Source organism: Artemia franciscana, chromosome 1 (assembly GCF_032884065.1).
Source record: "Artemia franciscana chromosome 1, ASM3288406v1, whole genome shotgun sequence".
Lineage (NCBI taxonomy): Eukaryota > Metazoa > Arthropoda > Branchiopoda > Anostraca > Artemiidae > Artemia > Artemia franciscana.
This window is the reverse complement of record NC_088863.1, coordinates 62879899-62896216: the sequence shown is the minus strand read 5'-3', so window position 1 is coordinate 62896216 and position 16318 is coordinate 62879899. Positions and strand designations below refer to the sequence as shown.

The window sequence follows — 16318 nt, the reverse complement described above, 5'->3', positions numbered from 1 at the left end:
CTTTTGATATCCTGCAAGTTCAACATCCCCTCAACATTTCCAGAAAATTTCGCCCTAATAGCTTAGGCCTTAGTAGCTGCAGTAATAATGGTGGTAGCATAAGTAAGCCTTGTAAAAGTGGAATTTATTGTAGAACTAGCACACCCATAGTGCTTGAAATTAATACTTTAAGCCGTTCCTAAGATATTACTAGTATACCATTTTGACAACGTAAATGCACATAATATATATATATATATATATATATATATATATATATATATATATATATATATATATATATATTGATTTAGTTTAACATTACGGGGAATTTTTACCTTAATACCCCAAATTTAAGTAGCATTTGTAGAACTTGCAGTAGTAATAGCAGTTACAGCAATAGTAATCATATAGAGCCTGTCAGTTACTTCAAGATAAGGCGTAGGTTTCAACTTGATAATCTAAGTCATTCCTAAAGTATAGCTGATACGCTCTATTGACAGCCTGTGTGCACTCAGTGTCCTTTGATTTGGTTCAACTTCCCCTCAACTTTCCTTGAAAGCTCCACCTTAATACACTTAGCCTTAGTGTTGGTCGCAATTGAATTGGAAGTAGTAGCAGTTATAGCACTTGCAGGAGTAGTAGTAGCATGCACATATTTTCTTTTGTTCAGTTAAATATTCCCCTTGGCATGCCCACAAAGTTCCAGCTTAAGACCCTAAGCTGTTCCTGAGCAACTTTTAGAAAGACTTCATTTACACAATGTGTTTTGATTTAGTTCAGCACTTCTACTCAATATTTCCTTGAAGTTTTATCTTAGTACTCTTAGCCTTTTTGGTGATCAGCGACCAAATATACCTCCTTTCACTTAATTGTTTCAATAGCTTTTCAATTCAGCATAGTCGAAAGGTCCAACAGCTATTCTTTTGGTGATAATAACCCATGTCCCTGGGGAGAGGACTGTAAATTTCACAATTTGCCCATATTGTTCACATATAATAGGCCTATTGGTTATTGGGAAATATTAAGAAATTCTTCTGGGTTAATTTCTGAAGGGATGGGGGGGGGGGATTTTCCGCACACGGAGGGAAGAAGAGTATTACCTAGCATGACTTTAAAAACAGTCAGATATTAAATTCGAAACTAATTTTTTTAATTGAAAGTAAGGATCAGCATCAAAACTTAAAATGAACAGAAATTATTAGCCCTCGCTCTTTACACTAAAGTTTGACTTTTGTGTCCTGATTGTTTAAGAAACGCTAGTTAAACACAAGGGCCCTTGATCTTGAATGAGAAGTAATCTTGAAAATCGTGAAGATTTTGGCGAGCAGAAAGAGGGTTGAGGAGGGGGCAACCCCCCTCATATACAGAATAATTTCTGTTCGTTTTAAGCTTAATGTTGCACCTTACTCTCAGTTGAATGAAACTTGCAACTTTTTTTTATTGAAACAGGAAGCATGGTCTCACATCAACTTGACTCTCCAGCTAACCCACTCTCTTAATCGCAAACTAAAACTGCGTCCAGGGTTTTTAAAACAATCAACACACAGTATATATTTTGCCATTGCTCATATATACGATAATGGCAAATTAGCCAACAAAATCCATCAGCATGAGAAAAGAAACTTCATCAAGACAGAAATTACGCCCCTTTACTTGAATAAAATATTTGTTATGCAGTTTACCGAGGTTGCACAATCGACACTTGCTATAAAATCTGTTGGGAACTATGTAATTCTAAAAAGGCCAACTTCCCAATGTACACAAATACAAAGGATAAGCATGGAATATGGTCACTACTCATTTCCAGATTTCATAAAAACTGATAGATACCAGACAAAAAACCCATTGAACTCAATTTGGCAATAATCAACCCCCTTCAGGCAATATGGACAAGTTACACTCTGAAAACTTTAATCCCACAGCCAGCTCACTCTAATACATTCTAAAAACTTTAATCCCACAGCCAGCTCAACCTAGGTAAAAACCAAAATTCATTATAGAAACTCAGCATGGGAAACTAAACTCCCATGACTCAATACGGCAATTTTTAAATGACTGAAGCCATTAAAGGATATTTTAACCGTCGAGTGTCCCATATTGATTCGAGAAACTAATCAGTCCAACAGAAACAACTCAACCTAGTCAAGACATTTAACCAGAAATTTATACTCTGTTATTCCTTGAAAAAAAAAACTCAATATGCCAAATTTCAGCCTTATCAGGTCAATCCAGGATAATCTGCATACAAATCTGAGAATACCATGACCAAATTCAGCCCTTTCCACTCAATACAGGAAACTAAACAACATTAAAACCCAGCAAAGACAGGTGAATCCAATAGCTATTCAAATAATAGGATACCATAACCCTATAATCCTTGCCAAAAATCATACAACCAAAAATTAACCCATCACAATTTCCTATAAATACGTAATATGAAAAAACTTAAGTGGAACCACTAGACAAAAACTGAAAAAACTTAATTTCCTTGTCAAATTTGAAGTGTGTATTGAGCGAGAAAAAAAAAGAGGAAGTTGAAAGGACGAAAATTAAGCAAACAAAAAGAATAAATTAAGGGAAAAAATTTAAATGTGTACATCAAGTGACCAAAACTTGAAAAGAACAAAAATGAAGTGAGTGAAAATTGAGAAAAAGTACAAATTGAGTCCACAAAAAAAACTCAAACAAAGTCTACATTGAAAAAGAGAGAATAAAGAAAAAACTAGACCTACGCTGCCCGGGCAACGTGAAGTGTTGCGGCAACCATTGTCCGGCTTCGCCGATTAAACTGTTGCGAGAGCAACACTTTGGTTTTGTTTCTTCGCTATCGATCAGTAATCACATGATCAAAGGCTATTCCTCAGCGTTGAAAAAACAACAACTACAAAATAATATCGAAAGAAGGGACTAAATTGACTTGGCAGCCAGTTGAACTTTATCCTTATCAATTGTGGACATTGTGACGGATGAAAACTTGGAACAATATCATATATAATCTAGCTGGTATTATAAAGCTAACCGTAACTTTTCAGGATTAAAATACCATAGGTGACACTAATTATTACGAATCTATCTCATTGTTTCAAGTTATCGTTTGTACCCGTTGCGTAAACACTTAATTCTATCAGATTTAAAGAGATCGAATACAATGCGCACCAATTTGCACAAATTTCTAGCCCAAAGTGAACAGATTCTTACTTATAAGTCCCTCTCCCGTGATAGACATCAAGTTCGCCGGAAACAAATAAATGGGTACACCACTAGCAAAAATTGCAAACCCTCATCGCTGAAGATGATTGTAGCCCAACAGCCGATTATTACTTACAAGTCCCCTATACGTCTTCCCACTGGAACCAAATTGTTTTAACCATCAAATACACCGGAAACAAATAATAGGTACACCAACTAGCAAAGGTGGCAAACCCCTCATTGCCGAAGATGATTATGAGCTAACAGCCGTTTCTCGCTCAAAGTGAACCGATTGTTACTTATAAGTCCCTCCCCCGTGATAGGCATCAAGTTCACCGGAAACAAATAAATGGGTACACCAACTAGCATAGTTGCAAACCCCTCATCGCTGAAGTTGACTGTAGCCTATTACTTACAAGTCCCCTACATGTCTTACCACTGGAACCAAATTGGTTTTACCATCAAATACACTGGAAACAAATAATACATACACCAACTAGTAAAAGTTGCTAACCCCTCATTGCCGAAGGTGATTATTACCTAACAGCCGACTGTTGCTTACAAGTTCTCTATATGTCTCACAATTTGTATCGGCCTAGATTTCGTTTCACTGTGTACCTTACTACTGAAGTTGTCAACCCCTTGAAACTTTCAAACTGGTATAGCTCATGAAGGAATTTTTTTACCAGAAATGGATGGTATATACTTTGATCAGCTCATCAAGAGCTATCGATTGCCGTCAAAAGATAAAATTACATCTGTATTAGATCAAAAGTTGATTTTTTTTTGCCGTAGACCAACTTTCTAACGTCACCACTTAGAAAGGAGCAAAGCTACAATTTCTTTAGCAATGACAGAACTTTTAAAGTTTATTAGGTACATTTGATACCATTTCTCTACCGCAATCCCAAGTCCGAAAAACCGAATGATAAACTCAGCTGAAATCACGAACAAAAATGGGTAGAAACAATAGATGGCAGCACTTTCGAATCCGTGGGAAAATGCCACATTTTTGCTTCTGTCAATTTTTCTATTTATCACTCAAAGAAGATATATTGGCTATGGGACCGGGTAACTGCCGCATATATTCAACACTTATAGATTTTAATACATCTTCAATTTGAAAGTGGTGCCTGCCTGCTTGCCTGATAGAACGGAGCTTTCCAATCGAAAGCAGAAACATGGTTTGATGAAACAATAGCTTGGCTGCAAAACTTCAGATACTCCGCTCTGACATAGGCTATATAACTCCACTTCACTTGGCATACCATAGGCTCTGGCTCGTGGACAAGCAAAAACCATCCTTTTTGGCCCCAGGCCAGAGTTCTGCAGAGCTTTCGAAAATGTAGTCATATTCATCAATCCAGCCTGAGGTCCACACTTTCCGTAAAACCGCACAGGTTAGACCCTTACCAGTTTCCAGGAATAAGCAAAGCTCGGCAGCATAGGAAAGAAAAAACAAGAGCTAAGAACTCATATGGCACTTGTGACAAGGCAAGAAGAGCTAAGAGCCAAGAGCTCATATGGTATGAGCTCTAACAAAATTCTAAGAATCAATAGATTGATTTGAAAGGAAAAACAGAAGCTTAATGCCGGTGAGGATTTAAAATAAGAGCTCTTAGTCATGATGTCCTTCTAAATATCAAAATTCATTAAGATTCCATCACCCAGTTGTAAGTTATAAATATCTCATTTTTCTAATTTGTCCTCTCTCTTTAGCCCCTCAGATGGTCGAATCTGGGAAAATGACTATCAAGTCAATTTGTGCAGCTCCCTGACACGCCTACCAATTTTCATCGTCCTAGCACGTGCAGAAGCACCAAACTCGCCAAATCACTGAGCCACTCCCCCCAACTCCCCCGAAAAGAGCGAATCCAGTACGGTTACGTCAATCACGTATCAAGGATATTGGCTTATTCTATCCGCCAAGCTTCATCCTGATTCCTCCACCCCAACCGTTTTCCAAGAATTCCCCCTCGAACTCCCCCCAAAGTCACAGGATCTGGTCGGAAATGAAAATTAAAGCTTTAAAGCACAAGATCCTTCTAAATATCAAATTTCATCAAGATCTGGTCACCCATTCGTGAGTTAAAAATACCTGATTTTTTCAAATTACCATCCCCCAACTCCACCAAAGAGAGCAAATCCGGTCTGGTTATGTCAGTCACTTATCTTAAAAAGGGTTTTAATCTTTTCATCCAGTTTCATCCTGATCTCTCCACTTTAAGTATTTTCTAAGATTTCCGGTTCCCCCTCCCCCCAATTGCCCCCCCCCCAATTACGCTGGATCCAGTTCAGATTTAAAATAAGAGATCTGAGTCACGAGGTCCTTCTAAATATGAAGTTTCATGAAAATCCGATCACTCATTCGTAAGTTAAAAATACGTCATTTTTTCTAATTTTTCAGAATTAATCCCCCCCCTCCCAAATAGAGCGGATCCGTTCCAATTATATCAATCGCGTATCTAAGACTTCTGCTTATTTTTCCCACCAAGTTTCATCCCGATCCCTCCAATCTAAACGTTTTCAATGATTTTAGGTCCCCCCCCCCCTAAACTCCCCCCAATGTCACCAGATGGGACCGGGATTTAAAATAAGAGCTTTGAGACACGATATCCTTCTAAATATCAAATTTCATAGAGATCGAATCACCCTTTCGTAAGTTAAAAATACCTAATTTTTCAGAATTACCCCCCCCCAACTACCCCAAAGAGAGCGGATCCGTTCTGGTTATGTCAATCATGTATCTAGGACTAATGCTTATTTTTCCCACTAAGTTTCATCCCAATCCCTCCACTCTAAGTGTTTCCCAAGATTTTAGGTTTCCCCCTTCCAGATCCCCCCCCCCCAAAGTCACCAGATCATGTCAGGATTGAAAATAACAGCTCTGAGACACGATATCCTTCCAAACATCAAATTTCATTAAGATCTGATCAGCCGTTCGTAAGTAAAAATACTTCATTTTTTTCTATTTTTTCCAAATTAACCCCCCCCCCCCAGATAGTCAAATCCGGAAAACGACTATATCTAATTTAATCTGGTCCGGTCCCTGATACGCCTATGAATTTTCATCGTCCTAGCTTACCTGGAAGTGCATAAAGTAGCAAAACCAGGACCGACAGACCAACAGACAGACAGACTGACAGAATTTGTGATTGCTATGTCACTTGGTTAATACCAAGTGCCATGAAGACCGGGACAAAACCAAGTGTTGCTCTCGCAACACAATTAAGTCAGCAAGACTGAAAAATGAAAATTAAAGAAAAAACCGAAAAAAATGAAGTGAACTAAACTCAAAAATGAGATAAACTCAAAAATCTCTCTCGAATAAGCTAATACATTTAACCTAATATAATGGATGCATAGTAACATAACAAAAGTGGTTTTAGAGCCTTCAGAGATCAAAATAGTTTTGAATTTTAGTTATAAATTCCTTGGGATGCACAAGTATCAAAAATTAATGAAGCAGTATTAGCCTGATATGAATTATTTTTAAGGCAAGCTTCACTGTCAAAGTTAAATAATAAAGAGGCTCTCAACCAGTTGTAGGTTTACCCCTCAAGGTACATGCCAACCTAGCAATAGAGTAAATGGGAACATATCACCAGTGGCAAAAAAAGCTGATGCATCCTTTTCTGATTGTTTTTGCATATATTAGCCTTAAACTAGAAAACTGACTGTGTAGTACTAAGTATTATGCTCTGTTCCCTCTTTTAAACTCATCTGTTTATGGGTAATTCCAGGTACCATGGGGTGGGGGGACAGCCATCCCTTTAAAGAAAGAACAAAGCAGAAAAATTAATTGTGAGAACCAATTCCCAGTTGTTTTATTGTCTGTTTTGTCATCAGGTCTAGTCATAAAGCCATTTCGAATTACTACTAGTGCAAATGGAATACAGCTTCTTTTAACATCTTGTTTGCTAATAAGAAGACAGATGAAGAAGAGAAAGTACATAATGTCTTCTGATCTTCTTAATCCAAACAAGAAGTGGCTTTTTACATGTAGTAGAGAATGCTAGTGGTTTTTTGGTGCAGTTGAGAAATGAATACTTACTTTTTACTTGCTTCTTCAGGAGTTTTGTAGGATCTAGCCAGTGTTGAACATGGTTTACATCAGTGTATTGGAGTCCAAAATAATCCTTTTCTGTCAAGTCAAGAGAATAAAACACCTGCTCCAAAAGGTCACTTCCAAGAGCTTTTTTCTGAAAAAGAAATCCATTTAGTCAAACTATTGGTGGAATAACTTTTCATCACTGATAGATAGACAGCCTTTTTACCAAATCATTGTAAAAAAAAAAGGTTAATTTTTTTTTATCTAGCAGTGATCAAGAGTTTTATACAGCTCCAAACTTATGTTACTAAAAATGTGTCCAATCAATTCATCTGAAGCTGCAAAAATTTAATAAACATCGTATTTCTTCTAGGTAAGTATTTAGAACTTGTTTTTACAAAGCCTTTGGAAAAGAAACCCTTAGAAAAAAAAAACTCTTTTTCAGAAAAAATCCTGAAACACAATAATTCAGCCAAGAAAAAAAACAACAAAAAAAGAACAGGATTATGAGAAAAAAAATCATTAAATAGCCTACAGATACTAAAAGACTAATTTAAAAGCTTGCAACACGTTTTTACTAGCCCTGAAATCAGTAAATGTTTCTATTTTTCTAAATTTTATTATTTACCAAAAATTGAATTGCAATTTTAATTCTCTTCACTTGGTACTTTCATTGGAAAAGCTTTGTTTTTTTAGTGTTTTAATTGATTTTCATTAGTATTTTACTGAAAATATAAAACCAAAACAACAAAATTATGTAACATTTTTGTTTGGGGCTTTTATCTATTTTGGAAAGTAGTTGAGTTGGATAAATATAGCTCCAAGAAATGCATCCAGAGACTTGATAATCTCCTGGGAAATAATTTGAAGCACTGTCTCCACTTTTCTCCCTCTAGAGGTCACTGACCTTTAATACCCATTAACAATCTGTGTGCAATACCATTAAACCTTGCAAAATAGGCATATGGCACAAAAAAAATGGTCACATTGCTTGATCCCCCCCCTTATAAGGTTACAAAGCTTTGCAAATCTGTTTCTTCACTTTAAAAAAAAAACTGTTGGTATGGCTTAAAATTCTAGTTTCTAGTTCTAATTTTAGTAATAAAAAGAACTGGATTTTTAACAATTAAAGCCAGTGAAAAAGAGACTGAAAAACTGAAAATTTAGGTAATTTTTTTCATAATTCAGATAGGTAGTAAACCTGTCAAGTATACAACCAGGTGTACAGAACCTGCCAGTAGCAGAATTCCAAAAGCTGCCAACATTTTAGCTGCACAACGTGTGGGTTGACAGCTTTGCTTTCAGAAAAAAGTATTTTTATGCATAGGATTTGCAGAAAAGTAACAAATGCAACTAGTATAGCTTGTAGTTAGAAATATCAATAGTTTTCTGAATCACAATTAACAATGTAGTCTAATTCAGAAGCAAGCCATATACTAGCCATAAATAACATACTCCATAATTTTATATGTACCATTTTATCAAAATTACTGTAACATATTTACTCTAATACTACTAACAGAGTATAGTATTCAAAGTCCAAAGCATACTGTATATAACTTACTGCTGTTACTTTATGGATGGAGTTGTACACCCCAAAGCTACTGGTATTCTAAAAATAATGCACACCCAACTGCAGGCTTGGTACTCATTGATCACTATACTAAAACTACAAAAAGCACCATTTGATTTATCCAGGAGAACAATATTGATTGGCAGCCTGGCAGCCACATGTGTTATGAAGCTGTGATATTAGTTTTGCCCTAATCTAATCACAAACATTGATAGAGAATTGCTGCTGTATTACAGTCTGGCTGTTTTAGGCTACTAATCTTCCATGTTCCACCTTTCCCATTACCTAAATTAATTGTATATACACTTTGATAGCTACCAGCCCTTTTAAGATTCTTTCAAATGATGAATAAACAGTTTTCATAGAATTTGGCTATTTGTGCAACATTTGGACAAATATTCACTTTCATTTGAAGAGAAGTAGAGCAAGTAAAAACTTGTCCACAAGGACAAAGAATAATGATATAAAGGTAAATTTTCACATAAATACATTAAAACTCAATGAGCTTTTAGTTTGAACAAGTTTTAAAAAGCACAGCATGAGAGCTCACTTGTAAAGCAGGGTACAATGTTACTTCTCTAAATGTGTGCTCTATATTAATTGAATTTGATACCAATTGTAATGATTTATAGTATAGTACTTAATTATGAATGCTTGCTTGTGCTCTCTTGTATGTTGCTGCATGTGCTATGCTTGCCTTTACATATAGCTTTTTCTTGTAGGTGCCTGGGTTAAATAAATTGCTTATCCTGATAATAACACAGTGTCACAAGTGGGATCTATTAGCATCACAATGGAAGTCCAGCAGCCATCCATCAATTGGATGCCATACCCCTTCCAGATGAGTGGAACTGATTTGAACAGCATGCACAGCTGGTGCTTATTGGACCACTGGCAGATAAGACTGAAAAATCTCAGTGTGCATACTTCCTTATCTGGCTGGGAGAAAAAGGCAGGGAAATCTTCAACACATTCAAATTGGAACAGACTAGTGCCAATAAAGTTGAGCCCCTTCTTAAATATTTTAAAAATTATGCAAACCCAAAGAAAAACACAGTGTTTGCAAAATACATGTTCCAGAAGAGGGACCAGTTAGAAAAAGAAAGAACTGAAAGATACATTACAGAATCAAAAACATTAGCCAAACCATGTCTTTACACAGAACAATATCAAATGATGCAGGACCACATTGTGTGCAGAATCAGAAATCAAGCCATTTGAGAGAAGTTGTTGGCAGAAGGGGACTCATTAACCTCAAAGAGTGCAGTGCCCAGATGTAGAACCCATGAGGCAACCCAGGCTCAGTTGAAATCATTTTGTGAAAGTCTGTTGTAGTAACAAGAATGCAAGTACCATTGATGAAGAAACAGACTCAGTTGAAGCAGGAATGGACAATGAAGATACAGTCTTCTTATATGCCATCAAGAGAGATAGTGGCAAAGATGAAGCCTTGATTCCATTAAAGTTGAAGAACCAAATGTTATTTAGCTTTAAAGTTGACACAGGAGCCCAAGCCAATGTCATTCCCAAGAACGTCTTCAACAAGCTTGATCCAAAGGCTAATGTTACAGCTTCAACCATATGACTACCAGCTGCAGTTCCAACCAGGTTCAGAAATACCAGTTGCCAATGCTCTCTCCCATCTGCATCTCCCAGATATCAACAAGAAACTGGAGACATAGATAAATTCAATTCAATTTATTTATAATAAATGTTTATGTACATCAGATTTATAGACACTTTTTCACTTATACAGACTTATAGACACTTATCTATAAGCGATGAGAAAATTGCACAAATTCAGGAAGAACTGCCAAAGACAGTAAACTGAATGTCCTGTTGAAAACCATCTGCAAAGGTTGGTCAAAATGCAAAAAGACATGCAATTCAGAGGCACGACTATTCTGGAACATCCAACATGAACTGTCAACTAATGAAGGAATCATATTCAAAGGCAAGAAACTGGTAATACCAAAGGCATTGCAGACACATATCTTGAAGCAGCTTCATGCTGCACATCTTGGAGCAGAAAAAACAAAACAATGAGCTAGAATGCTAGTCTACTGGCCAGGCCTAAATGCAGACATCAAGGGATATTCCTGGAGTTGTCAAATTTGTTCCAGAAATATGATGTTTATGATCAATGAGCCTATGATGTCTATGAGCCTATGATCAATCACTCAATACAAGCTCTTCCATGGCAAAAAGTTGCATCTGACCTATTCACACTAAGCAGTAATGACTATCTTGTGACAGTTGATTACCACAGTTGTTTTTTTTTTAAGTGGACTAGCTTGGCTCCACTACCTCAAGTGCCATCATCTCTAAACTCAAGGCCCACTTTGCCAGGTATGGCATTCCATCTATGCTCATCTCTGACAATGGCACTCAGTATTCCTCAGCAGAATTCCAAGAGTTTAAAAAGGCATGGAGATTCACTCACAAAACATCAAGCCCAATACATCCCAGTCCAATGGTCTTGTGGAAAAAACAGTCAGAAAAGCAAAGAATCTCATGACTAAGGCATCAGAAAATAATGAAGACCCATATTTAGGTCTGCTTGAATTGGGTTTGAAGCTGCAGCTTGGTACTGACAACTTTTAATGAGTTGTCAACTGAAGTCCCTTCTACCATGTACCTCTGGCCATTTACAAAATAAAGCAGTTAGCACATATAAGTTCATGGAGAAACAAATGCTTCTTCAAAAAAGACAGAAGGATCACTACAACATGGCATCTAGGATGTTGCCATCAGTAGAACTGGGACAATCAGTTTATGTGCAGAAGACACCAGGTGGGAAGTGGAGCACAGCAAGAATAATTGCCCAATCTGTGTCTCTTCAATCCTACACAGTCAAGACAGAGGGTGGATCCATCATCAGACAAAATAGAGTACATCTCTCAAGCTGCCAAGGAAACACCTCCAAGACACAGGTCAGTGGTCACACTATAATAGCTTTGACCCCATTTATAACCCTAAACAAGAGCCAACCACCTCCAACTCATCACCCATAAGTCAGTGCTGGGGATCACTGCAGCAGCCTTTGCTGCTAGAAGGTTATACAGTTGACACCACTAGAATCCATAGTTGAGCCACATGAAGTAGATTCTTACCCCAAAGTTGGCACAAGAGCCTGTTCTGGGATCAAACGGCCTAAGAGACTGAACCTGTAAATAGTAATTTGAAGTGGAAATAACCAGCGCAGTTTGTACCCTCAGAGTAAACATTGGAAAAGCAAGCCTAGTGCCTTCTCAGGATTTCTAGAGTGTAAGTGATACCTCTCTGTGTGACAGGTAGGGGTATTCAAGAATTAGTTAGAGTATCATAGTTATGTGTAAGAGTACAAAGTAGAGAAATGAGCCCAGCACCTTCTCCTGCTATGTACTAATTCAGTGATACCTTGTTATGTGATGGTAAGGTGCAGTATTGGTAAGTCCAGGAATCATCTTGTTTTGATGAGAAGAAGGAAGAAGTAATGATAAATAGTATAGTACTTGATTATGAATGCTTGCCTGCACTTTCTTGTATGTTGCTGCATGTGCTAAGCTTGCCTTTACATATTGCTTTTTCTTGTAGGAGCCTGGGTTAAATAAATTGATTATCTTGATCATTACACCAATGTTTAGGATTACCAATATATTTGTCTTGAACCCTTAAAGATCAAGATTGCCTAAGAATTTTTTGGTAAAATTCTAGTTAATTGACTTCTTGCTATCTTGGAAAATACATTCCTGGGACATACTTTACCCTGTAGACCCATCCCTGAAAGTTTCATTTTCCTAACCTAAACCCTTTCTGAGATAGAAAAAAGTCAATTAATTAGAATTTCATTAAAGTCAATTAACTAAAATATTGCCCAGATAAGTCTTAAGAGTGCAAGGAAAACAAGTAGGCCACCTTAACCATAAATTGTAACAGAAATAAATGTTTCATATGGACTCAAGATCTAATTCCATTTCTAAAATTAGGACTAGTATATATTGCAATAGAGGCAAATATAGGCTATAGTGTAATTTACAATAGCCTAGAAGCAATTACTCTTTGATGTAGGCCTATGCTAAATAAGATAGTCAGATTATTTACTGATACTTCAACAGTCAAATCAGTTTCACCCTAAATTGTATGCTTTAAATATTCTTTAGCATTTAATTTAAACAAGCTACCTGAGCTACTTACTGAGACTTCAACAGTCAAATCAGTTCCATCCAAGACAATCACTTTGCACACCAGCAAGTTCTTATTTGTTTTGACAGGTTGGATACTTTGCTGAAAAGATTGCAAGCCACCTCTTACTGCCCCATTAGACTGAGGATGAGGCTGCTTCGTTTTACGTCTGCTTAGAAACCTTAGCATAATGGAATGTATAAACACAACTTTGAAATTTTGTTTTTGGCCCTCATTGACCGTTTTCTTCCAAATTCATGTGAGGCGTTATTGTAAACTAATGGTTAGTTAACACATTGCGGAAATCCGCTCGTTTCTTTTCGAATGATGGCAAAAAAACAACGCTGCATTTTAAAACAGAAATTTCAAATAAATACATCTTAAGCCCTTCCTTTGACTTCAATTCATGCGATATTATTACCTTAGACCTTAGTTCCTCCAGAGCCATCGGTGAGACATAGGGTGTCGACAAAGCCTCTCCATTCATCTCGCATTGGTGCTGCAGCGATGACGTCTTCCCATTCAGGTATTAGTGAGGTGCCGGCCGTCCTCAGATCTCGGTCATGTGTTCGTCTCAATGTATTTTTGGGGTGGGCTCTATTTCTTCTACCGTTTGGCTTCCATTCATAGATGGTTCGAGGAAGGCGGCTCTCTTCCATACGAAGAACGTGTCCCAGGTATGTCCACCACCATCTTTTCAGCAACTCAATGACTGGAGGTTGACCTGTTTTTCTGCGTATTTCTGCATTTGTAATTTTTTGTTGCCAGCTTGTATTCAACATTCTTCTGAGGCTCATATTTTCAAATGCAAGGATTCATTCTTCAAGTTGGGTGTTTATTTTCCAACATTCACTTGCGTAAAGGAGAATTGAGAGCACATTGCTGTTGAAGAGTCGAAGCTTCAGTCGCATTGAATGTTTATTACTTCTCCAAATAGGCTTCAATCTATTGAAGGCACCTGTAGCTTGTCCAATTCTACGTTTGATCTCGGTCGAGATCTCTCCATCACAATCAATCCAGCTACCCAGGTACTTGAACTCTTGGACTTGTTCTAGATCCTTGTTTTTGCAATGGAGAACAAGTGGCGAGGTTATGATGCTCATGCTCTTCGATTTTGTCAATGTTTATTTTTAGCTCGACATTCTCTGCATTCTCGGTAATAGTGTCAAGTAGCTGCTGCAACCGTTCTTTAGATTCTTCGAGAAGGACAACGTCGTCCACGAAGTCCAGATCGAACAGTTGCTTGTTGCTTACTTTTATCCCGTAGCCCGATGTGAATCTCAGGGCATAATCCATTGTAATTATAAAGAGCATGGGGAAAAGTACATATCCCTGACGAACACCAGACATGATCTTGAAAAATCTGGTTGTACCGTTTTCGGTCATTACGCAACATTCCCATTCTTCATAAAGCTACTTATCTACTATTTAGCCAGAGTCGACCCAGCTCTAAATGGGTACCTGAAGAAATCTGGGGAAGGTAAACAGGAATGGTGTGCAAAAGCGCAGGATGGCTGGCCTCCAACCCCCCATTGCACTTCCTGGCTAAAGGGCCAAGAAACGGAGATCAGCACCGCCGGTATGGACTGTAAAGTCTAATGCCGTATCCTTTATCTTTTTTACCTACTATTCTTTCGGGAATTCCGTAGTATTTCAAAGCTCTCCACAAGCAATCTCTGTCAACTGAATCAAATGCCTTTTCAAAGTCAATGAATAGGAGGTAATGCTTCTTGTTCCATTCTTTTGACTCTTCGACAAGCATTCTCAGTACAAATAGATCAGAACAGGATCTCCCAGTTCTGAAACCATGCTGCTCTTCTCGTAGAGTTGCGTCTAGTACTTTCCGCAGACGCGGCATAATGACAGAGGCTAATAGTTTGGATGAGACAGGGAGAAGATTGATGCCTCTCCAGTTATGGCAGTTCATCAAGTCTCCCCTTTTGAAGAGTTTGACTATAATGCCTCTGCTCCAATCTCTTGGGACCTTCCCTAAGGTCCATTTTTTGGTGAAGAGAGAAAGCCAAATGGATATGCAGGTACTAATTGAGTACTTCAGCATTTCTGCTGAAATACCATCAATACCCAGGGCTCGTCCATTTTTTAACTTCTTTGCAGCATGCATGATCTCCTGAGCACTCGGAGGATCTGTATTGATGTCTAAATACATAAAAGGGAAATCAGGTACGTTTGCTTGGTCACAAGTTCTCGGTCTGTTCAGAAGTTTTTCGAAATGGGAAGCCTATCTCTCGTCAATTTTTTCTGGATCAGATATAATTGATCCATTTTCGTCCTTGACAAGGGTGATTTGGCTGCTTTGTTTCCCTACCATCTCATTTGTCAATCGGTAGACAGTCTTGGAGTCGCCCTTCCTAGCAGCTTCTTCAGCTAAAGCTGCTTTCTTTTCAAGGATCTGTCTCTTGTCCTTTCTTGCACTCTTTTTTACCTCTTTATCTTTTTCTTTGTATAATTGTTTTGTTGCTAGCTCTGAACACCTTGTAGTATCTATGAGCATGGCGTACTTGAGTGCCTTTCGTTCGTCAATCAGTTACCATGTTATGTCAGATATTCACCTTTTCTTTGGTTTCTTTCGGAAACCTAACTTTTCTTCGGCAATCGTCGTGTATGCACTTTTTATTTTCTCCCATTTCTCTTCGATGCTTTCTGAGTCATTTGCCTCAACAGCCAAGGCATCAAATTTGCTCCATAAAGAGATACAGAAATCTCTGCGGATTTTTTGATCCTGTAGCTTGTCCGTGTCGTACAGTTTCTTCATATCTTGCTTTATCTTCTTTTGGGCATGTAGTTTGATCTGTATGTGGACGATTATGAGCATGTGATCCGACTGGGCGTCTGCTCGTCTATACCCACGCACGTCTAACAGGCTTGTAGGCCACCTTCTGGCGATCAGGAAATGGTCAATCTGGTTTCGCGTTGAACCGTCTGGAGATGTCCATATGTACTTGTGCACATATTTATGCTCAAAGAGCGTCCCACCAACGAAAAGGTCATTATTTAGCGCGAAGTCTACTAGTAATGCACCATTTTCTTTAATCTGGTCAAGTCCATGTGGTCCTAGGACTTCCGGACAGTACTTGCGATCGGCTCCCACTTTGGCATTTAGATCACCAACAACACATAGAACATCATGTTTGGGGATGTCTTTGGTGACAGCTTGTAAGGTTTCACAGAAGCCATCTTTGACATCATCATCCGCCTTATTGGTAAGAGTGTAGCATACAATAACAGAAAGCTTAGTGTGTGTTGTAGCAAATCGTGCAAATAAGATCATTTCGTTTATTGGAGTCCATTTCAACATTGTTCGGTATGCTGCAGGGGACATCATAAGTCCTACACCTGCC

At 37.9% G+C, this 16318-nt stretch overlaps 2 protein-coding genes across 2 annotated transcripts in view; both read right to left on the bottom strand.

Annotated features, from left to right (window-relative positions):
* LOC136032582 (band 4.1-like protein 5) overlaps nucleotides 1-13220 on the bottom strand; it is a 60639-nt gene extending 47419 nt beyond the window's left edge. The window contains exons 1-2 of the mRNA XM_065712854.1: nucleotides 12972-13220; nucleotides 7226-7373 (exon numbers count right to left, since the gene is read on the bottom strand). Coding sequence (XP_065568926.1) covers nucleotides 7226-7373; nucleotides 12972-13148 — 325 coding nt within the window. The 5' untranslated portion in view covers nucleotides 13149-13220. The remainder of the gene's footprint in view (nucleotides 1-7225; nucleotides 7374-12971) is intronic.
* Nucleotides 13221-15525: 2305 nt separating this feature from the next.
* LOC136036775 (craniofacial development protein 2-like) lies at nucleotides 15526-16299 on the bottom strand. Its single transcript, XM_065719125.1, has one exon. It carries the CDS (start codon nucleotides 16297-16299, stop codon nucleotides 15526-15528), a length of 774 nt encoding a protein of 257 aa, XP_065575197.1.
* Between the last annotated feature and the right edge of the window lie 19 nt (nucleotides 16300-16318).

Excerpts from the sequence above, each read along its gene's own strand:
- LOC136036775 (XM_065719125.1), bottom strand. The coding sequence starts at position 16,299 with ATGTCCCCTGCAGCATACCGAACAATGTTGAAATGGACTCCAATAAAC.